Source organism: Schistocerca serialis, chromosome 7 (genome assembly GCF_023864345.2).
Source record: "Schistocerca serialis cubense isolate TAMUIC-IGC-003099 chromosome 7, iqSchSeri2.2, whole genome shotgun sequence".
Lineage (NCBI taxonomy): Eukaryota > Metazoa > Arthropoda > Insecta > Orthoptera > Acrididae > Schistocerca > Schistocerca serialis.
The window spans coordinates 209,963,459-209,988,116 of record NC_064644.1 but is presented as its reverse complement, the minus strand read 5'-3'; the positions used below and the strand labels follow the sequence as shown (position 1 = coordinate 209,988,116).

The following is a 24,658-nucleotide window of genomic DNA, read 5'->3' as shown; positions in this document are numbered from 1 at the left end:
TGTTTTTTAATTTCATTTGAATTTGAAATAAGTGAAACACTTTTTGTGCTACATAGGTCAAATATGTGATTTCCGACGCAGACCAGGTAACGATAACACAGCCAGTCAGAGGAAAAGGGTCAACAATTTTGGCTGGACGTTTACTTATGAGATTAACATTTAACACACTACGTAGCTAAACCGCCTTTCTGCTGAATCAGTTTATTATATGGCTATTACATACGTAGGTAAAAAGTTTACAGTATAACCACCCACGCACAAAAGGATACCAGGCTTCAGATTGAAAGAGTAATTTCTACTAAGCACGCCTAACTTTACCTATGGAAGGCTTGAATTAAATGTTGATGATGAAATTAATGAGAGTAAGTATCTGGTCACAGTACATTACTTGACTTTCTGTCTGTAACTCATGTTTTCCAATGTGCGAGTATACTCCCTTTAAAATTTCGCAGAAAAACAAAGACGTCATCATTCACACCAACCAAATTGCGGTATTATGCTCTTGAAGTATCTGAAATATTAAAACTATTCTGATAGCCAATGTCAAACGTCTCTGTTGTCACAGAATTATGTGACTGAGCCTTAAATGTAAGGAGAACTTGGATGTAACATACTATATTACCCAAATAAAGAATGCGTAAACGCACACAAAATAAATTACACACTGACGAAAAAAAATGCAGCACCAAAAAATTATACAAGTATTTGTATTTCGTGAATACGTCTGTCTAGGTAACATGTTTCAATGATTAACACTGCGACATCTCAGGTTAATGTGAGCGAAAGATAAGCCACTGAAAATGTGAAATGGTGGTACATTAATAACCTGTGTAGCCGCCTGAGTGATGAGCATAACCATGCAGACATGCATGCATTGTGTTGTATAGACGCTGGATGTCAGTTTATCGGCTGGAGTTCCAGGCCTGTTGCACTTCGCCGGTATATACAGCGACGGTTAAATACTGGTTGTGGATGACGCTGGAGTTATCGCCTGATGGTGTCCCACATGTGCTCGATTGGAGACAGATCTTGTGTTCGAACACGCGAAGGCAACATGTCGACACTCTGTAGAGCATGTTAAGTTACAACAGCGGTATGTGGATTAGTTTTATCCTGTTGGAAAACACCCCCTGGAAGTCTGTTAACGAATGGCAGCACAACCCGTCGAATCACCAGACTAATTTTACAGATTTTCAGTCATGGTGCGTAGGATAACCACGAGAGGACTCCTGCTGTCATACGAAATCTGTCCCCCACCATAACCCGAGGAATAGGTCAGTGCGTTTAAGCCGCAGAAAGCTCATTTGGCCTCCTCCTAACCAATACCGGCCGTCAGTAGCATCGAAGCAGAACCAGTCGCTATAATACAACACAACAGACCTGCGCACCACCCTCCAATGAGATCTCGATTGATTCTACCGAAGTCGCAAACTGTGGTGGTTTTGGGTCGTTGATAGCACGCTACACAACATCTGGCTAGGAGCTGCCCCTGAAGTGCCGATTTGTAACAGTTCAGTGTGTCACTGTGGTGGAACTGCTGCTCGACTTACTTCTGCAAACAATATGATGCTTCACAGCCATACGCCGAACACAATGGTCTTCCCTCTTGGTAGCACCAAGTGACCGTCCGGAGCCCGCTCTTCTTGTTACCGTTACTTCCGTTGACCACCGTTGCCAGCAATCATGTACAGCGGCTACATTCCTGCCAAAACTTTCAGCAATATCGCGAAGGAAAATCCAGCTTCTCGCAACCCTATTACATGAACTCTTTCAAAGTCAGTGAGGTGTTGATAATGTCGTCTTTGTCGCCTTAAAGGCGTTCTTGACCAACAGCAACTCACCACGTCCGACCTCACTGTCACTACAGTTACAGCGTGTATTTATAAAGCAAACCTGATCTGCATCCTGGTAGTGTCACTGCTAGTGCCACTCTTATGCGACAGGCACGAAATCTGAGTAGACATCATCTTCCAAGTATAAAAATCACGCCTACCAACGTTGTTTATGGCTGAGAACAGTGTACGCAACAAAATTACGCCAGTGTTCACTTGATACTTATAGCTTTTACGAGTAGTATATTTTTAGGTAGGCTAGTAGCACCAAATACGCTTGGCCCAAATAAACCATTAATGTTTATTTTACTCTGGACTGCAGGTAGTTATTGAAATGTGGACACGTGGACGCACAACGGACAATTCACACAGACAGGCAAGGTCAAATTCGCGGCGCAGTTACAACCGTGCAGGAAACGACAGGCAGCAAATTTTCTGATGTGTTTATAGGAAGAGTGTCAGACGCAGAGAAAAAACTGAAACACTGAGGTGGGCACGAATTAATCAGGTCGATGCAGTTTCAAGTAGCCTGTCAGAGACAGTGTTGCCGAACGTGTTCTTCACTTGGTTTCGTCAGACCGAACAAAAGTAGCTTTTGCTCACCTAGCTCGAATTTATCACTCCTGAAAAAGGCAAATTTTAACAGGTAATGAGCATTCGACAAATGTTAACCCCGCGGACCCACAGATGTCTGCACATTAGCGAATTTTAGCGCGTGCAAGTGCTTGAATTTGCGCCCGGTGATCAGTTTGGCTAACATCAAAGCTAATTACATTGGAAATGGTGCAAAGTAACGAATGTTTTTCTTACCAATTATTTTTCAGCATAACCTACCCTGCAACATCATTACAACCTTTTTAACTTGTTTCTGGCCACCCGTTATATACACATCAGTGTTTAATCTTTTCCTCAGATTTGTGTGTGTATGTGTATGTTGTCTGCACAACAGGCATGTTACCGAATACAAATTCAGCAAATGTGTATCGTGCAAAACCAAACACGAACCATTTCACTGTCAACGAATCTGTACACCAATGTGACAAAAGTCGTGGGATACCTCTTAATATCAATTCATACTTCCTTTTTGCCTGCTTAGTGCAGCAACTCCACGTAGCATGGACTCCAGAAATCGTTGGAAGTCCCTGCTGAGCCATGTTGCCTATAGAGCCTTCTATAACTGCGGAAGTGGTGCCAAAGCAGAAGTCTGTGCACGAAATGACTTCTCGATTATGTCCCATAAATGCTTGTGGGATTCATAATGGGCGATCAAATTGTCCAGAATATTCTTTAGAACAATCGCGAACAGCTGTGGCCCGGTGACATGGCGATTTGTCATCTATAAACATTCCATCCCTGTTTGAGAACATTAAGTCCATTAATGAATGGAAATTATCTCTAAATAGCCGAACATAACCATTCCCAGTCAATGACCGGTTTTGTTGGACAAGAGGATCCAGCCCATTCCACACAAACACAGCCACATCACTATGGAGCTACCACCAGCTTGCACAGTACGCTGTTGACAACTTGGGTCCATGAAGTCGTGAGGACTGAGCCGCACTCGAACCCAGCCATCAGCTCTTACCAACTGAAATCGGGACTCATCTGAGCAGGCCATAGTTTTACGGTCGTCTAAGGTCCAACCGAAAAGGTCACGAGCCCAGGAGAGGAGTTGCAGACGATATCGTGCTGTTAGCAAAAGCACTCGCGTCGGTCATCTACTGCCATAGCCAATTAACGCCAGATTTCGTCGCACTGCCCTAACGTATAAGTTAGTTGTACGTCCCACATTGATTTCTGCGATTATTTCATTCAGTGTTGCTGGTCTGTCAGCACAGACAGCTCTAACCGAGCACCGCTGCTATCGGTCATTAAATCAAGCCAGTCGGTCACTACGTTGTCCGTGGCGAGACCTGACGCCTGAAATTTGATATTCTCGGCACATTCTGGACACTGCGGATTTCGGAATATTGAATTCCCTAACTATGTCCGTAAAGGAATGTCCCGTGCGTCTAGCTCCAACTACCATTCCGTGTCCAAACCCTGTTAATTCCCGTCGTGTGGCCATAATCATGTTGGAAGCCTCACACGAATTACGTGAGCGCAAACGACAACTCCGCCAATGCATGCCCTTTTATACTTATGCACGCCACACACTTATATGGATACCGCTATGACTACATAAAATACAGTATCTATTACATCTACATCTACATTTATACTCCGCAAGCTACCCAACGGTGTGTGGCGGAGGGCACTTTATGGCAGTTAATAGTGCACCGTGGCACCACATGAAGCACTACGTAATATTTCGCAGCCTACCTGTGAACTGGTTCATTTTTTTTGGTTCAAACCCATCGTCAAATTGAACGTAAACGCAGCGACAGTTCTTGCTTGTTTGTCTTTGGCTGAACGAGTAGCATTTTGTCTGTGAAATTAGCGAGTACAGGATACACCAGTTTGTCTATACCACGTAAAGACATTTGCGGTAGGATCCATGGGTGTTTGCACAAATTTATCCAAGTGGTTGTAGGATTCCTGAAGTTCCATTTTACGTACAACTGATTGGTTGAGTTTGAGGATGTATGGGCCTCAAAAAATAAATTTGTCGGTAAGTACACAAAGCTTATTATTTCTTAAACGATTGGTAGTTACTCAGTCAATATTTTGTTTCAAGGCCCGTTGTTGCTATACCTTAGAGGTAAGCATATTTCATTAGTATATCCAAAGTATACCCAAAGGACCCCCTCCCTCTCCCTACAATGAACGCCTGACTTTCCCCAGGAAGGGTAGCTTTCATACCTCAAACATACAGATAAACGGTGAATCACAACGGACGGGTATCTGTGGAGAGGCCAGACATACATGTGGTCCCCGAAAACTTTATCATTAGTTGCAGGGGCAATAGTCTGGATGATTGACTGATCTAACATTGTGACATTAACTTAGCTTTGCTGTGCTGGTACTATGAACAGCAGAAAGCAAGGGGAAAGTACAGTCGTGATCATTTTCGCCGATGGCATGCAGTTCTACTCAATGGTGAAGCAGCAGGTTGATCCTGACTTGTACAGTGAGCGTATGTCACTTGTGCATTTGTCTACCGTCAACGTGTGATGCATCTATTGCCAATTTGAGATGGTTGTGCTTACGAATAGGCTCTTTAGTGCAGTCTCCTTCGTTCAGGCTAGGGGATGAACCCGTCGCTTCGAAACAAGTCGCCAAAATATATGTACTGCAACTGTGACAGATTTATAATAAACTGTTCACGAAATAAAAGGATTGCTGGTCGTACATCAACAAAAAGTTGAAATTGCGTAACTAGTACAACTTGTTGGATATCACAGGGGATACTGAATTTAACTGACGAAAGGAGAAAATATAAAAATGACAGGGAATACAGTTGTCTAAAGACTTAAGTGGAATGCAAAGGGCAAAATGGCTAAGCGGGAATGGCTGGAGGATAAATGCAGGTCTACATCGTTGTATGTTGGTTGGCATTCATCTTATGTATGTTTGATATGCGACCTGAAATTCTGATGCTTGCTACTCATGGCATATATCATGTACTCTTTTGCTATGTGACTATTTATTGATACTGTAAGAAAGGATATTATCGCCCGTTTCTTATTTGATGTCGACTTTGATTTGATCCTATTTCACACTTACGGCTATGAAATTTTAAACTGTTGAAACAGATACACTGATTCTGACAAAATTTTTGAGCACCTGTCGACTGGTTTTCATCTTTGTTGAAAGAATAACGTAATAATGTGTTCTCCTTTATGTACTCATTATTGACACATTTGTTTCCTGTGTATTCTACAGGTATTTCTTTACTGCAAAGAGCATGCAGTAGTAGAGATACTTTACACAGTAGCGAAAATTAACAGGCGCTCGCAGCTCTTAAGGTATGTATTTGAGAGCCCACGTTTACTGTACATATTTTTCTTGTTTTGTTCCACACTATCACATCTGAAAATACGTAATACTTTTTTTAACACCCTGTATGTTCTGTGTAGCAACATCATTATAAGAACAACTGGCATGGTAGTGTAGATAAAAATATATTTGTGCTTACTCAGCAACAAAGATACGACCATACTAAGGCTTCGTAATTATCTTTATACACAGATAACAACGCATCGTGTATTATTGTTGCCTGTTACCGACATGAAAGATTTTATTCGGAAGCAACGATCTCTGACGGCCCCGTCCGACCCTCGGGCAAGGCTTACCTATGCAGTTTCGGGGCCCCGCGCTGAAGGGCACGTAGGCGAAGGGGTGCCTGCCCTGCACCCTCTCCGGCAGGAAGTTGTCCGGGTCGAAGCGGTCCGGGTCCGGCCAGTGGTCGGGGTCGCGGTGGGTGTGGCAGATCTGCATCGTTACTGTTACGCCCTCTGGTATCCTGTACCCACCTGCGAACATGCGAAGTGTTTACACACAACAGAAGTCACCCAAACTCAATGGGTGATAGCAAGATTAACACACAGAACGCCACGTACCGAGAGACAGAATGTAGGAGAGTCTACCAAGGACAAATATCGAAGGAATTGTGATTGTAATGTATGTTCTAATTACGTACTGTTTAGTAATTATACCAAAATATAGGGTCCTCCCAGCTGTGATATATGTTAAACAAAATTTTTGTGTACTTGTCGCATGAGGTAGGTAAACAGCTCTTGTTGAGAAAGTCGTCGGTAGATCTTTCTTACTTCCATAAATATACAGTAAAAGTCACACTAGACCTTCATAGTTTTGTCTGGGATATGTTGCCACAAAAATAAAAAGCCCAAATTCGATGATTCACGTCAAGGTTGTTGAGAGGTGTCAGATGGCTGAATGGCAAAATCGTGTAATGATAATCCTCTTCCAAATATTACCAATATATCATCAAAAGGCAACCCTATGTAACGTGGAGTTGAACATTAATTGTAATGAGAGGCTGGTCTGCCAGTATAAAAGGGGACGGGGAGTAGCGTGCTGCCGGTAGGTGAGTAGTAACAACAGAACGGATTGGCCACACTCTGAAATTACAGCTAGCTTAAGACATAAATGCAACAAATAGTGATAGTTCTTCATTTTTTCTTATTTTGCCTTAACTGGAGAAGGTATTAGTTACTAAATCACAAATGTCTGTTCGTAATCATACACTCCTGGAAATGGAAAAATGAACACATTGACACCGGTGTGTCAGACCCACCATACTTGCTCCGGACACTGCGAGAGGGCTGTACAAGCAATGATCACACGCACGGCACAGCGGACACACCAGGAACCGCGGTGTTGGCCGTCGAATGGCGCTAGCTGCGCAGCATTTGTGCACCGCCGCCGTCAGTGTCAGCCAGTTTGCCGTGGCATACGGAGCTCCATCGCAGTCTTTAACACTGGTAGCATGCCGCGACAGCGTGGACGTGAACCGTATGTGCAGTTGACGGACTTTGAGCGAGGGCGTATAGTGGGCATGCGGGAGGCCGGGTGGACGTACCGCCGAATTGCTCAACACGTGGGGCGTGAGGTCTCCACAGTACATCGATGTTGTCGCCAGTGGTCGGCGGAAGGTGCACGTGCCCGTCGACCTGGGACCGGACCGCAGCGACGCACGGATGCACGCCAAGACCGTAGGATCCTACGCAGTGCCGTAGGGGACCGCACCGCCACTTCCCAGCAAATTAGGGACACTGTTGCTCCTGGGGTATCGGCGAGGACCATTCGCAACCGTCTCCATGAAGCTGGGCTACGGTCCCGCACACCGTTAGGCCGTCTTCCGCTCACGCCCCAACATCGTGCAGCCCGCCTCCAGTGGTGTCGCGACAGGCGTGAATGCAGGGACGAATGGAGACGTGTCGTCTTCAGCGATGAGAGTCGCTTCTGCCTTGGTGCCAATGATGGTCGTATGCGTGTTTGGCGCCGTGCAGGTGAGCGCCACAATCAGGACTGCATACGACCGAGGCACACAGGGCCAACACCCGGCATCATGGTGTGGGGAGCGATCTCCTACACTGGCCGTACACCACTGGTGATCGTCGAGGGGACACTGAATAGTGCACGGTACATCCAAACCGTCATCGAACCCATCGTTCTACCATTCCTAGACCGGCAAGGGAACTTGCTGTTCCAACAGGACAATGCACGTCCGCATGTATCCCGTGCCACCCAACGTGCTCTAGAAGGTGTAAGTCAACTACCCTAGCCAGCAAGATCTCCGGATCTGTCCCCCATTGAGCATGTTTGGGACTGGATGAAGCGTCGTCTCACGCGGTCTGCACGTCCAGCACGAACGCTGGTCCAACTGAGGCGCCAGGTGGAAATGGCATGGCAAGCCGGTCCAGCATCTCTACGATCGTCTCCATGGAAGAATAGCAGCCTGCGTTGCTGCGAAAGGTGGATACACACTGTACTAGTGCCGACATTGTGCATGCTCTGTTGCCTGTGTCTATGTGCCTGTGGTTCTGTCAGTGTGATCATGTGATGTATCTGACCCCAGGAATGTGTCAATAAAGTTTCCCCTTCCTGGGACAATGAATTCACGGTGTTCTTATTTCAATTTCCAGGAGTGTAGAATGACACTTTACGTTTATCATCTTTAACGCCATAACAAACATGTTGAATTAAAGAGGAAATGATTTAATCAACAGATGAGATTTCGTATTTACAGCTGCAGATGACAGTAACTAGATAGATGTGAAAATAAATAGTAAAGAGATTGAATGGATTGCTTTTGGTGAACTAAATACCACGTTGTTTGTCAGATTCTGCGTTACTATTGTTTTATGCATAACCGGTTTTGTGGAACATGTAAATTAACAATGTCCCAGGCCCTGGCTAAGCCATGAATACACATTATCCTTTCTTCCTGCAATGCTTGGCCATCAAGGTGTGCACGAGAAACCCTTGAAGTTTGGAAGGTAGGAGATGAGATACTGGCAGAAGTTAAACTGTGAGGGCAGGTCGTGAGTTCTGCTTGGGTAATTCAGTTGAAAGAGCACTTACCTCAGAAAGGTACAGTTCCCAGGTTCGATCACCGGTCCGGCATACAGCCTTAATCTGCCAGGAAGTTACAGTAACTACGCTAGAACACAAGGCGTGGACCATATGTATCATTCATGATATATGAACGTCATTATCCTACCGTAAAATTTTTGTTTTGTCAGAAGTCACTATTTTTAGGTAGAACACCTGATGGACCCGTACCTTATGGACGCAAACTAATGGAGTGTACAGTCTGAATAGCAGGTCAGCTGAACTGAAGTACTGAAAACACGTAACTTACATTATAAATTCATGAAGTGTGTCACCTAAAATGGAGCACTTATATTTAATTGAACACCACAATCCTTCTGATTACGTTTACAATCATCAAAATAGATGTCCGTGTGAAATTGAATCAGATAACAGTTACCTACCCACTTGCACATCTTTGGTGACCTTGCGGGCGATGAATGGCACGCTTGGATAAAGCCTCAATGCCTCCTTAATTACCATGTCAAGGTACTTCATGTTATGTAGATCTTGCATTGTGAGGCCTCTAAAATGATCTCTTTCAAATACATCTTTTAACTCGGTATGAACATTCTCCTGCAAAAAGATAATGATATTAACACACGCTTTCTTGTTTAATTATTAGATCAGCTATACACTGTTTCCACAGAACCATAGCGAGGGTATCCTCAAGGGTGATGAATATGCGTGAAACAAGAACACATGATACAAATTTAGAAAAAAAGTACCTTCCACAGATCCTAAGTGTAATATTTCTCACGGACGTGGAATAAAAAATGGTTCAAATGACTCTGAGCACTATGGGACTTAACATCTGTGGTCATCAGTCCCCTAGAACTTAGAACTACTTAAACCTAGCTCACTCATTTGTTACATAGTTTAATTCTTAATTTCTTTGGTGTTTTTGGTACTTGCATTGTTTAATTCATAAATTTCGGGGGTATTATAGTATTTGAGAGTTGCAGCATCGCGTTTTAGTACCTGAATAGTGTAAATTCGCGTAGTCGTTTGTCTTCTGTTTTTGTTTTGAACGGCCAGTGTCGGTTGGTCACAGTCAGTGTGCTCCCTGCCGCCATTGGATAAGCAGCTGCAGCAGCAAGTCGTATACTCCTAGCTCACTCATTTGTTACATAGTTTAATTCTTAATTTCTTTACGTGTTTTTGATACTTGCATTGTTTAATTCATAAATTTCGGGCGTATTATAGTATTTGAGAGTGTAGCATCGCGTTTTAGTACCTGAATAGTGTAAATTCGCGTAGTCTCCTTCCGCCGCCGAGCAGTGTCAGCAGTGTGCAAGTAGCAGCAATCCTGCATTTACTAGGCAATCTTCTATTTTAATAACCGTCTAAATTTTGTCGATTTGTTTGCGCTCTCTGTAGATTAGTTCAGACGTTCTTTGCAAAACAGTTTTCAGCATGGATAGGGACTGCAACTGTTGTGTTCGGATGCAGGCTGAGTTGGCATCCCTCCGCTCCCGGCTTCAGGCAGTGTTGGCTTCGGTCACACAGCTTGAGGCTGTTGCCAATGGGCATCACTGTGGGGGTCCGGATGGGGGTTTGTCGGGGACGGCCAGCTCGTCCCACGCATCCCCTGATCGGACTACGACTTTGGTTGCCCGGGATACTGCCCGCATTGAGGCTGATCCCTCTCCTGTGGTAGAGTGGGAGGTCGTCTCAAGGTGTGGCAGGGGGCGAAAGACATTCCGGAGGGCTGAACGGAAGGCCTCTCCAGTTTGTCTGACGAACCGGTTTCAGGCTCTGTCTCAGGCTGATACTGATCTTCGGCCTGACATGGCTGCTTGTCCTGTTCCAGAGGTTGCCCCTCAGTCTGCAAGATCCGGGCGGTCGCAGAGGGCTGCAGATTCCTCGACTTGCGCCATAGGGTGGTGGGGTTTCGGGTTCCGCTGGATAGGTCAGGAGTCCACTACACGCAACAAGCGGCTACACGGGTAGCAGGGGTTGTGTGGCGTGGGCTGGGCGGTTTTTTAGGTTAGATGGCCTTGGGCAAGTACAGAAAGGGCAACAGCCTCAACGGGTGCGGGGCAAAGTCAGGACAAGCGGGGACCAAGCAGCAATCGGTATTGTAATTGTCAACTGTCGAAGCTGCGTTGGTAAAGTACCAGAACTTCAAGCGCTGATAGAAAGCACCGAAGCTGAAATCGTTATAGGTACAGAAAGCTGGCTTAAGCCAGAGATAAATTCTTCCGAAATTTTTACAAAGGTACAGACGGTGTTTAGAAAGGATAGATTGCATGCAACCGGTGGTGGAGTGTTCGTCGCTGTTAGTAGTAGTTTATCCTGTAGTGAAGTAGAAGTGGATAGTTCCTGTGAATTATTATGGGTGGAGGTTACACTCAACAACCGAGCTAGGTTAATAATTGGCTCCTTATACCGACCTCCCGACTCAGCAGCATTAGTGGCAGAACAACTGAGAGAAAATTTGGAATACATTTCACATAAATTTTCTCAGCATGTTATAGTCTTAGGTGGAGATTTCAATTTACCAGATATAGACTGAGACACTCAGATGTTTAGGACGGGTGGTAGGGACAGAGCATCGAGTGACATTATACTGAGTGCACTATCCGAAAATTACCTCGAGCAATTAAACAGAGAACCGACTCGTGGAGATAACATCTTGGACCTACTGATAACAAACAGACCCGAACTTTTCGACTCTTTAAGTGCAGAACAGGGAATCAGTGATCATAAGGCCGTTGCAGCATCCCTGAATATGGAAGTTAATAGGAATATAAAAAAAGGGAGGACGGTTTATCTGTTTAGCAAGAGTAATAAAAGGCAGATTTCAGACTACCTAACAGATCAAAACGAAAATTTCTGTTCCGACACTGACAATGTTGAGTGTTTATGGAAAAAGTTCAAGGCAATCGTAAAATGCGTTTTAGACAGGTACGTGCCGAGTAAAACTGTGAGGGACGGGAAAAACCCACCGTGGTACAACAACAAAGTTAGGAAACTACTGCGAAAGCAAAGAGAGCTTCACTCCAAGTTTAAACGCAGCCAAAACCTCTCAGACAAACAGAAGCTAAACGATGTCAAAGTTAGCGTAAGGAGGGCTATGCGTGAAGCGTTCAGTGAATTCGAAAGTAAAATTCTATGTACCGACTTGACAGAAAATCCTAGGAAGTTCTGGTCTTACGTTAAATCAGTAAGTGGCTCGAAACAGCATATCCAGACACTACGGGATGATGATGGCATTGAAACAGAGGATGACACGCGTAAAGCTGAAATACTAAACACCTTTTTCCAAAGCTGTTTCACAGAGGAAGACCGCACTGCAGTTCCTTCTCTAAATCCTCGCACAAACGAAAAAATGTCTGACATCGAAATAAGTGTCCAAGGAATAGAAAAGCAACTGGAATCACTCAATAGAGGAAAGTCCACTGGACCTGACGGGATACCAATTCGATTCTACACAGAGTACGCGAAAGAACTTGCCCCCCTTCTAACAGCCGTGTACCGCAAGTCTCTAGAGGAACGGAGGGTTCCATATGATTGGAAAAGAGCACAGGTAGTCCCAGTCTTCAAGAAGGGTCGTCGGGCAGATGCGCAAAACTATAGACCTATATCTCTGACGTCGATCTGTTGTAGAATTTTAGAGCATGTTTTTTGCTCGAGTATCATGTCGTTTTTGGAAACCCAGAATCTACTATGTAGGAATCAACATGGATTCCGGAAACAGCGATCGTGTGAGACCCAACTCGCTTTATTTGCTCATGAGACCCAGAAAATATTAGATACAGGCTCCGAGGTAGATGCTATTTTTCTTGACTTCCGGAAGGCGTTCGATACAGTTCCGCACTGTCGCCTGATAAACAAAGTAAGAGCCTACGGAATATCAGACCAGCTGTGTGGCTGGATTGAAGAGATTTTAGCAAACAGAACACAGCATGTTGTTATCAATGGAGAGACGTCTACAGACGTTAAAGTAACCTCTGGCGTGCCACAGGGGAGTGTTATGGGACCATTGCTTTTCACAATATATATAAATGACCTAGTAGATAGTGTCGGAAGTTCCATGCGGCTTTTCGCGGATGATGCTGTAGTATACAGAGAAGTTGCAGCATTAGAAAATTGTAGCGAAATGCAGGAAGATCTGCAGCGGATAGGCACTTGGTGCAGGGAGTGGCAACTGTCCCTTAACATAGACAAATGTAATGTATTGCGAATACATAGAAAGAAGGATCCTTTATTGTATGATTATATGATAGCGGAACAAACACTGGTAGCAGTTACTTCTGTAAAATATCTGGGAGTATGCGTGCGGAACGATTTGAAGTGGAATGATCATATAAAATTAATTGTTGGTAAGGCGGGTACCAGGTTGAGATTCATTGGGAGAGTGCTTAGAAAATGTAGTCCATCAACAAAGGAGGTGGCTTACAAAACACTCGTTCGACCTATACTTGAGTATTGCTCATCAGTGTGGGATCCGTACCAGATTGGTTTGACGGAGGAGATAGAGAAGATCCAAAGAAGAGCGGCGCGTTTCGTCACAGGGTTATTTGGTAACCGTGATAGCGTTACGGAGATGTTTAATAAACTCAAGTGGCAGACTCTGCAAGAGAGGCGCTCTGCATCGCAGTGTAGCTTGCTCGCCAGGTTTCGAGAGGGTGCGTTTCTGGATGAGGTATCGAATATATTGCTTCCCCCTACTTATACCTCCCGAGGAGATCACGAATGTAAAATCAGAGAGATAAGAGCGCGCACGGAGGCTTTCAGACAGTCGTTCTTCCCGCGAACCATACGCGACTGGAACGGGAAAGGGAGGTAATGACAGTGGCACGTAAAGTGCCCTCCGCCACACACCGTTGGGTGGCTTGCGGAGTATAAATGTAGATGTAGATGTAAAACCTAAGGACATCACACACATCCATGCCCGAGGCAGGATTCGAACCTGACACGTAGCAGTCGCGCGGTTCCGGACGACGTGGAATAAGTAAAAAAATCTTAAGCATTTTTAATTTGTTGTGGGTGGTTGCTGGAACGTTAATCAAAATGTGTCTTCCTGAATAATGAATAAGTTTTTGGAGCGTTGTACGGAACTTAAAATCTTGCTGTTTCTGAGAGTCGCTGCACTTCCAAGAATCAGAGTTCTTAGGAGTAAAATTTGATTGATATATTGCCTCCACAGGATAACAATATGTTTACCATGGCAATGTTAGTGGCAATCTGGTTCACTCTTAGCCTGCGATTTGAGCCATGAAGGGTACTACTATTGACAGTTTTGTATCCCAATAAATTCTGATCTGAATTAGTCAATTCAGTTCATTTCAGACTGCTCAAAATTGCGCTTAAAAAGTCAGTAACTGTCATCAGTGTTCAGATACACTGTAGTAAATTTAGTGCAGAATTCTTAAAAATTTCCTATCCAGAATACTTATCGCTGAACTTAAAGTCAAGTTTGAGTAGTCTGCACACGCAAGTACATACAACAGTTCGTGTAGTATGGCTTCTGTTCATATTTTGACAGCAACCACGTGTTACTTTATCAGACGTGGGAGAAAGATTCGTATTATCGTACCCATAGTCGGGAGCGTGTAGACGCAATACAGATTTGCCTAATTGCTGTAGTCGTCACTTAGTGACTTGCCTTCCGAATCGGACGGACTCATGGCTGTAAAGCAAGGAAGACGGAAGCAGTAGCGGATAAGGAATTAGCTAAAGTAGGAAACATAAGTGACCAGAATTTTTAGCTGAAATTTGATATTGCTAAAGTTAACGAGTGTGATCTGTTTAGCGGCTAGTATACAACAGAAGCACGGTTCAAATTCATCATTGAAGTATATGCGCTTTCCTTTGGAAAGTTCTTTGATTAATTCTAGGAAAGATGGATTGGCCTTCATTACCTTGACGCACGCGGTAGTGCATCTGATAGTTTCGTAATGAGCTCGTAAATCGAACAGTACTGGCCGTACCGGGTGGTAATCTTTCAAAGCCTGATAAAGAGGTTAAACCGTGAATCAGGCGACAGACAGTGGGGAGAGAGAGCGCATCAGGCAGCTATACGAATGGTTCAACGATGCGGAATGGCGGTGAACTGAAAGCAGCAGATAGTGCAGCTCACTGGGGGAAGCAGATGAGGACAGCAAAACAACGCCGTAGAAACTGAGTGACTCTTGGCGTAGTGAGGAGTGCAGATATACATACAAAAATGGGCTTGGCTGTAAGCCACAGCAGCAAATGAATCTAGCAAATTGTGCAGTGGAAGTTACTGTGGTATTGCCATTCTAATATTGTTGCGACAGGTGTACACAATGGTTGACTAACTTGAAGCAGTATTTAATCGTTACAAGTTAGTCGAAATAATGTGTGATGGAAGAGGGCAGTTAAGGTAGAAGAAGGGGGTAATCCCGTTCCACATTCCAGTAGTGCTCTTTTTTAACGCAGCAGCCCAACAGATGAGAAAGACAAAAGAAGACAGATGAGACGCAGGACATTAAATTAAGCAGAACATTTAACGTTGAACTGATGACATGAATATTTGGTAATAGAGAGTGTTATGGAGAAGAAACGAGAGAACTGGGGTAATAAGGCAACGTTAGATCAGGAGAGGAGTGAGATATTATGCACGACGTAGAATGAGAGTCATTATAAACCTGACGATACTTCTAGTCAACATATACTGGTGAATTAGGATAAATGTAACTCCTACGGTGATTGCACAGGGGCTGCTTCCGAGATAGGTGGAGATTCCATAAGCGGCGTCCATAAGCAAGGGAGGAAAAATGCAGAAGGCAACCACAGTTTATGTTCACAGAAACCATGGTAACTCATCGATGAAAATTAACAGTAATCTTGCTGGAAGTGCTAATCTACGAAGGGAAGTGGCAGGTCCTTCAGAAGTCTATGAGGAAACTACTAGCTCATTATGAGCTTTTATGTTCCACGAGAACATCAATATTTCGAAATTTCGGCGTAGTTACGCTGTGAAACGAAAAAGGAACAAAAAACTGATGGTTTTCGAATCCGGGGTAATTTTTTCCATGAAGTAAGCTACTTTACATCTCTGTAAGTCAGCCAGTGTGCAGGCGTGGAGGCATCTGGGACATGTTGATCATTTTTAGAGATAACTTAGGATAACAATTTGCAATTGTAAAGTTGACACGAAGATTAATATGTCCGTATGCCTCACTGCGCCGTTTCTGGACGACAAACATTCACCTGCTACATCAGGGTAATCATGTTTAAAATCTGCAACCTAATGCCATCTGGAAATGTGACTTTATGATGACTGCGACAGTGCGGGGTTATTTAGCTGCACTTGTTTTGCTGCAGTAATTGTAGCCGCCTGCAGAGGTACAGGAAGAAAACACTATAGCTATCACGGGGGCCCCTGCCACATTTCGTGATGCTGTTCACAGTCGGAGAAATTCCCCAGATTCTGCCGACTATGTAATTGGCAATAGAGCGAATAAGTGCAAAATTGCCTAACTTCCTAGTGCCTCCTACACTTTGCCTTTTTTTGTTTTCCTTTTCGGATCTCATTGAAATGTACAAGACGAGGAGCAAGTTGTGAAACACGATTTACATACGATATCTGTGCTAGAAGAGACTTAATCAAGAAGTAGAAAAGAAAGAAGAAGCGGAAGAAATAGAGAAGAAATCGAAAAATATAAAAGTTTCAGTTAAGAAAGGTGCTGAAAAAGCCTTAGGAGAAAAAAGAAAGGTAAGAAGAATTAAAGGGTTCAAATTTGGTCCCCAGGATTAGATTAGGATTTCAGGAAGAAACAAGACGCTTATCTTAAGTAACTGAATGAAACAGCAGAGGAGAATCATAAAATTTACAAACAAGAGCGACAAAGGCAGCAAATCGAGCAGTGCAACGAGCTCGCCAAGAATTTTGGGATAGGTTTACAACTGTAATAGAAGACGATGGCAAATGATGGGTTATAAAACAATGAAAACTCTAAATCAATCAGAAAAAGCAGATGCTCACATAAATAACACCCAGGAAACAAAACTGATACAACATTACAGCAACTTGTTGTGAAGAAAACTGCTCCATAGGAAAACAAAAACATAGAGGACGAACTCGAAATACAATGTGTAAATGATTTATGTATGGATGAATTAAGAGAAACCCTCAACTCTGAGGAAAAAAACTGCTGGTATGGATGGCATAAACGCTGAAATGCTTAAGTATGGAGGCGCCCTACTACATTTATTTAGTTTGTGCTGGAGAAACGGAGCTGTTCTAAAAGCATAGTCACAAGCAAAGGTGACATCACTATTGAAAGAAGGAGACCGCAATACCTGCCACAAGTATAGGTGAACCAGCTTACGTGACACTGCATGGAAAGTTTCTGCAAGAATAGTGAATAAGAGGTTAGAGGTTCTAGGTGAGAGGTCATTAGGCGAAGAACGAATGAGATTTCAGAGAGGCAGATCGACGACAGATGTAGTAAGTATTTACAATAAAATAAACAACCGAAAAAGAGGGAAAGCAGAAAAGGAAAACCCGTTTAGCGTTCATTGATTTTTAAAGGCATTTCATAATGTTGGTAGAAACTGTGAAGAACTATGAGGAAAAGGTGATACTCAAAACACCTAGTAAACATTTTTAAAAGTCTGTACAAACACACGACTGTAATATTAGATGTAAATGGCTCTCTAGCACGGCCTATAACCACAAAAAAGGAGTAAGACAAGGGTGCAGCATTTTACCCACACTTTCGACATTTATTTTGATGAAGCAATTCGCAAATGAAAGGAGATTTTTAACGGGGGAATTATGATTAACAGCCACTCCTGCTTTAACTGTTTTTATATGCAGACGACACCATAATGCTGGTGGGTGACGAAGGTGACCTACAAAGGGGAACACATTTACTAGGTAAGGTTTGCAAAGCGGACCATTTGACGATTTCAGAAAAGATGACAAAATCGGTGGCTTTCAAATGGAAACATCCTGTACGGACAAACATTGAGGTCAACAATAGAACAAATCAATCATTTTAATTATTTAGGTTGTGACATCGCATATAAGTATGACGAAGATGTAGCGAAGAAATTAGCAAAATTCCGGAACGTATGTGGAACAATAAACAGAAGTGTCAAAAATAAAACAAGGAGAGAAACAAGATCGAAATATTATGAATCAGTGCCAGTTCCAATGCTTGTTTACGGAAGTGAATCGTGGGTTATAAACGTCTAGAAAGCCGCATACAGGCAACACACATGAGTTTTCCAGGAGCAGTGAAGAGATACACAAGCGCCGACAGATTCAGAAATTCAGAAATTGTGGAAGAGCTGAATGTATTTAACATTCTTAATAAAGTAGAAGAAAATAGAAGAAACTGTAATGAACAGCTCGAAAGAATGAGTGAAGAAAGATTACCTTTGCAGATTAGAAGATCTAAGCCAGTTCGAAGAAGTCAGGGACGACCGAGGAAGCTGTGGGTATGGTAACTGGCAAACCATTTTTTTTTTTTTTTTCTGTATTGAATTTCGATCCCCCCCCCCCCCCCCCCCCCCCCCACTCCCGTCTGGGGGAGGGGGCCTGGCAGCAGCATAGCACGCCGCTCTGCAGCCTACAGAAAAGTTAAGTAACAGAATCAGGAGACATCATAACAATAGAAACTGTGACTGTTAAAAACTGAAACGTGGCGAAAAACTAGCGAACAAAATATAAAAACAAAGGGTCGGTGATGCTGATTAAAACACATAGTAAATAAACAGTCGCAATTAAAAAGACATGGCAACAGTTTGGCGTCTGTTCGCAACAGTTAAAAAAACACACCCAGTGACAGTATGGTGGCTGTTCACAACACTGAGAAAGGGGATGCACAACACTGAACCCTCACAGAAACACTGCACTACAGAGTACGAAGGCAAATGGGGGGGGGGGGGGAGCAGAGAAGACCCAGACAGAGGAGGGCAAAAAAGGGGGAGCCGACGAAGGGAGAGGATACAGAGAAAGGGGGGGGGCAGTGAAGGGGAAAGACAAAGGACTAGAGGGAGAGAAAGGAGTCAAAGAGAAGGTAGGTGGGGAAAAAACAGGATGGAAGGGGGTGAGAGGGAGCACGGGAAAAGGACAGAGGGAGGGAGAGGTAGGGGAGGATCGGAGTTGATAGGAGGGATAAATGGAGGGATATAGGGCATCATCTGGGAGGGGGAGTTGACGGAAGCCACCTTGGGAAAAGTGATGAAGGGTGTACAGGTGGAGGGTAGAGGGGCACAACAGTGAAGGCACAACAGCGAGTGGGGGTTGGAGAGGAGAAGAGCAACCAGGGGATTGGGGGGGGGGATAAAGTTGGTGGGAGGTGTAGACGACTCAGATATGTTTGAGGAAAAGGAGCAGATGGGGGAAAGGAATCAGGTCATAGGGGATCCACATGGGGGACAGGAGGTGTATATGGAAGGCGAGGCAGAGTGCATGGCACTCGAGGATCTGGAGGTACTTATAGAATCTGGGGGTGGGGGTGGGGGTGGGCGGATATTCAGGTGGAGCTGGCATAACAGAGGATTGGACTGATTAAGGATCTGTAGGTGTGGAGGATGGTAGAGGGGTTCAATCCCCATGTCCAGCCAGAGACGCGTTTAAGGAGGTGGAGGCGGTTGTGGGCTTTGGATTGGACATAGTGGAGATGAGGGATCCAGGTGAGGTGAAGGTAACTGGTGAGTCTAAGGTAGGTGAGGGTGGAGGAGAGATGGACAGGACGGGCGCAGATGGTAAGGGAAAAATCAAGGAGCCGGAAGGAGCAAGTCGTGCGACTTACGATGATTGCCTGGGTCTTGGTAGGATTGATTTTGAGGAGCCACTGGTTATACCATGTGGCAAAAAAGTCAAACTGATTCTGGAGAAGGCGTTGGGGCCGTTGTAGGGTAGAGCAAGGGCGAGGAAGGCGGTGTCATCGGTATATTGCAGGAGGTGGACCGGAAGGGGGGTGGGGTTGTTGTGGAGCAAAACATAAAAAAAAGGTCTTAGTACTTCAAGTGAAGAAGAAGAAGAGATTATGATGTTTATGATTAGTTCCTCCTTCAAGTGAAGAAGAAGAAGAAGAAATTATGATGGCGATGATTAGTTCCTCCTTCGTATGTACTGGACTGTTTTGCAATATATTTTATTGAATCTGAAACGATTTAGGATCTAAACTGGAATGGCATTTAAAGTGGAGAGAACTGCAATTTCTTCTTCGAATTCGATTAGTTACTGTCATAATCACTAGAGGTCTGCATCTGTCGTTAACGCTCGCATGAATTGCTCGGAGCATGTAGTTCCACGTAAGTCCGTCAGATGTCAATACAGCGCTTTGGACTGAGGGGGCAACCGCACTCGACTTTCATGACGCTCGTGCGAGCTTCGCATCATTGAATTGTTCGGCCGTCTGCTATAGTTACCCGAGCGCCGCTGAGTAGCCCGCTGTAGATCAAGGCGCATGAACACGAAAAGAAGGAGAGTGTGAAAGTGAAACCTCCTGTCTTACATATCCGCCACTACACATCTGGAGGGACACGCTTGCAGATTACGACAAAGTGTAATTTATGAAGCATTAGCAGTTTCAGTGTAAGCTACAGTATTTAAAATGGTGCGTAGAAATGTGTGTCACAGACGTTCGTCCCTATACATTAACATTAAGTTTAGCATTTTGCCTTTTATAAGAGGAGCTTGTAAATGTCGTTCAGAACTGAGAGATGTAGACGTTTCCAAGATTTTGCCTCCTCCTATCATAGCATTACGAAACACTGAAAGACAAGCCGATGAAATACGAGCGAGTATGATGTCCAGCATTATTCAGGCCATAGGCGTGAATGCATGTGGATGTACAGCGGATATATGGACAGACGGATATCGTGAAATATGTTACCTAAATAGTAGTGTGGACTTTGCTTATCGAGATTAGGCTCTACGAAATATGGCATCGGTGACGAAGCACTTTTGTGAGAAGAAAAAAACAAAGGATAGGGAATTTGTTAAGGACTACATCGACGAAACTTTATTCAATTTTTTAGTAGTAAATCCCCACCATTTTAATGAGATTTCATTTGCCACTGACGAAGGAGCTAATGTATACAAGGCACTGCAATCCTTCCAGCATTATGTACGCATTGCACATGATTTAACGTAGTCCTGAAACACATGTTAGATGATAATTATTTAATAAATGGGCTTGGAGTAGCGTATTGTACGATTGATGCTGCTAAAGATCGTGACCGTTTTATGAAGAAAACTGGTGACCTGAAATCGAAATAGACAAGCTTGAGCAAGAAAGGTAGAGTGAGTGTAACAAATTGTTCACAATGCTACAGTGTCTACTAAGGCAGTACGACGAAGTCACGAAACTGCTTCCAGAGAGAGGTGTCTCTGAAAAACTTACTGATTTCAATGACACTGCAAAAGAACTCATGACATTTTTAGAGTTATTCCGAGATTCAATAGGAATGCTGGAAGGAGAGAGGTTTCCTACAGTTCAGTTTGTTTTCTCATGGGTGCACAAACTGAAAAGTCATTGTAATGTTGTTGCTGTGGTCTTCAGTACTGAGACTGGTTTGTTGCAGCTTTCCATGATACTCTATCCTGTGCAAGCTTCTTCATCTCCCAGTACGTACTGCAGCCTACATCCTTCTGAATCTGCTTAGTGTATGCATCTCTTGGTCTCCCTCTACAATTTTTACCCTCCACGCTGCCCTCCAAAACTAAATTGGTGATCCCTTCATGCCTCAGAACATGTCCTACCAACCGATCCCTTCTTCTAGTCAAGTTATGCCACAAACTCCTCTTCTCCCCAATCCTATTCAATACTTCCTCATTAGTTATGTGATCTACCCATATAATCTTCAGCATTCTTCTTTAGCACCACATTTCGAAAGTCTCTATTCTCTTCTTGTCCAAACTATTTATCGTCCATATTTCACTTCCTTACATGGCTACACTCCATACAAATACTTTCAGAACCGACTTCCTGACACTTAAATCTATACTCGATGTTAACAAATTTCGCTTCTTCAGAAACACTTTCCTTGCCATTGCCAATCTACATTTTATATCCTCTCTACTTTGACCATCATGAGTTATTTTGATCCCCAAATAGCAAAACTCCTTTACTACTTTAAGTGCCTCATTTCCTAATCTAATTCCCTCAGCATCACCCGACTTAATTCGACTACATTCCATTATCCTCGTTTTGATTCTGTTGATGTTCATCTTATATCCTCCTTTCAAGACACTGTCCATTCCGTTCAACTGCTCTTCCTGGTCATTTGCTGTCTCTGACAGAATTACAATGTCATCGGCGAACCTCAAAGTTTTTATTTCTTCTCCATGGATTTTAATTCCCACTCCGAATTTTTCTTTTGTTTCCTTTACTGCTTGCTCAATATACAGATTGAATAACATCGGGGAGAGGCTACAAACCTGCTTCACTCCCTTCCCAGCCACTGCTTCCCTTTCATGTCCCTCGACTCTTATAACTGCCATTTGGTTTCTGTACAAATTGTAAATAGCCTTTCGCTCCCTGTAGTTTACCCCTGCCACCTTTAAAATTTGAAAGAGAGTATTCCAGTCAACATTGTCAAAAGCTTTCTCTAGGTCTACAAATGCTAGAAACGTAGGTTTGCCTTTTCTTAATCTACCTTCTAAGATAAGTCGTAGGGTCAGTGTTGCCTCACGTGTTCCCATATTTCTACGGAATCCAAACTGATCATCCCCGAGGTCGGCTTCTGCCAGTTTTTCGATTCGTCTGTAAAGAATTCGCGTTAGTATTTTGCAGCCGTGACTTATTAAACTGATACTTTGGTAATTTTCACATCTTTCAACGCCTGCTCTCTTTTCGATTGGGATTATTATATTCTTCTTGAAGTCTGAGGGTATTTCGCCTGTCTCATACATCTTGCTCACCAGATGGTAGAGTTTTGTCAGGACTGGCTCTCCCAAGGCCGTCAGTAGTTCCAATGGAATGTTGTCTACTCCCGGGGCCTTGTTTCGACTCAGGTCTTTGAGTGCTCTGTCAAACTCTTCACGCAGTATCGTATCTCCCATTTCATCTTCATCTACATCCTCTTCCATTTCCATTATATTGTCCTCAAGTACATCGCCCTTGTATAGACCTTCTATATACTCCTACCACCTTTCTGCTTTCCCTTCTTTGCATAGAACTGGGTTTCCATATGAGCTCTTGATATTCATACAAGTGGCTCTATTTTCTCCAAAGGTCTCTTTAATTTTCCTGTAGGCAGTATCTATCTTACCCCTAGTGAGATAAGCCTCTACATCTTTACATTTGTCCTCTAGCCATCCCTGCTTAGCAGTTTTGCACTTCCTGTCGATCTCATTTTTGAGACGTTTGTATTCCTTTGTGCCTGCTTCATTTACTGCATCTTTTTTATTTTCTCCTTTCATCAATTAAATTCATTATTTCTTCTGTCACCCAAGGATTTCTACTAGCCCTCGTCTTTTTACATACTTGAAGCTCTGCTGCCTTCACTACTTCATCCCTCAAACCTACCCATTGTTCTTCTACTGTATTTCTTTCCCCCATTCTTGTGAATTGTTCGCTTATGCTCTCTCTGAAACTCTGTACAACCTCTGGTTTAGTCAGTTTATCCAGGTCCCATCTCCTCGATTTACCACCTTTTTGCAGTTTCTTCAGTTTTAATCTACAGTTCATAACCAATAGATTGTGGTCAGTGTCCACATCTGCCCCTAGAAATGACTTACAATTTAAAACCTGGTTCCTAAATCTCTGTCTTACCATTATGTAATCTGTGATTCTTGAGTTTCTCCCGGCGTATTTGATAATCAAAATATCCACGGGTATGCTGCCGGTCTATAGTGTCCAACGGGCACAATATTTCGGCGATCAAACATGTCGCCATCATCAGGTGAACTGACGGACTGAGCTCCTGTGAACGTGCCGGCACGGAGATCCGTACGCTATGGCTGCTCAGAGGGAACTGGCTTCGGTCACGGCGGCGGCCGATTTAAATACCCTCCGCCCGCGGCGCGCTCCCTCCGCCGTCCGCGCCCAGCGCCACGGTCGTGCGGTGGAACAGATTGTGACGGCGTCTGAGATGACGTCGGTGTGATGGCTCTGTCCGCCGTGGTCGTCACAACTATACGTCTGCTCGATTTACTCTTGATTAACCCGATCGCTGGTTCCCAAGCCTTGCTAAGATTATAGCCACAGTCACGGTTTATGAGGTCGTCATTGGTGCGAATTTCGATGGCCTCTCTAACAACGCTGTCCCAGTATCTCGACGTCTGTACCAGAATCCTCGTGCGGTCATACTCCATGGCGTGATTTTCCGACAAACAATGTTCAGCGACCGCAGACTTGCTCGGATACATCAGTCGAGTGTGCCTCTGGGGTTCACGGCATCGATCCTCGACGGTACGCATCGTCTGACCAATATACGACTTGCCACATTGACACGGAATCTGGTACACGCCGGCCTTCCTCAAACCGAGGTCATCTTTGGCGCTCCCCACCAGTGCACGAGTTTTATTTGGAGGACAAAACACAGTTCCGACCCGGTGTTTCTTCAGAATGCGGGCATGTTGGACTTAGAATAGTTGTGTTTAATTAAGGGACGAAAGTTAAAGTCCATATACATGGAAATCGGTATGGGACTTAGTCTGTGAAATGGATGTTTGTTCATAACTACGTTATTAATGGTTCAAATTGTAGAGAATTTGTGTTTTATAGTGTTTATTAGTAAAGGAAGGAGTTGTGATAATCATTTTAGCGATTAGTGGATTTCCATTTTTTGACGTTGTCCCGGACGCGAGCTCTAGTAATACTAGGTGCTCGCGTCGTCCGGGACGTCAGTCCAAGTCCGAATATGCATTCTGAAGAAACACCGGG

General features: G+C 43.9%; 1 protein-coding gene across 3 annotated transcripts in view; it reads right to left on the bottom strand.

The window, feature by feature from the left end:
- LOC126412813 (cytochrome P450 4C1-like) overlaps positions 1–24,658 on the bottom strand; it is a 510,424-nt gene that overhangs the window by 388,054 nt on the left and 97,712 nt on the right. For all 3 annotated transcript variants that reach the window (XM_050082602.1, XM_050082601.1, XM_050082600.1), the window contains exons 10-11: positions 9,236–9,407; positions 6,068–6,247 (exon numbers count right to left, since the gene is read on the bottom strand). In XM_050082602.1, coding sequence (XP_049938559.1) covers positions 6,068–6,247; positions 9,236–9,407 — 352 coding nt within the window. The remainder of the gene's footprint in view (positions 1–6,067; positions 6,248–9,235; positions 9,408–24,658) is intronic.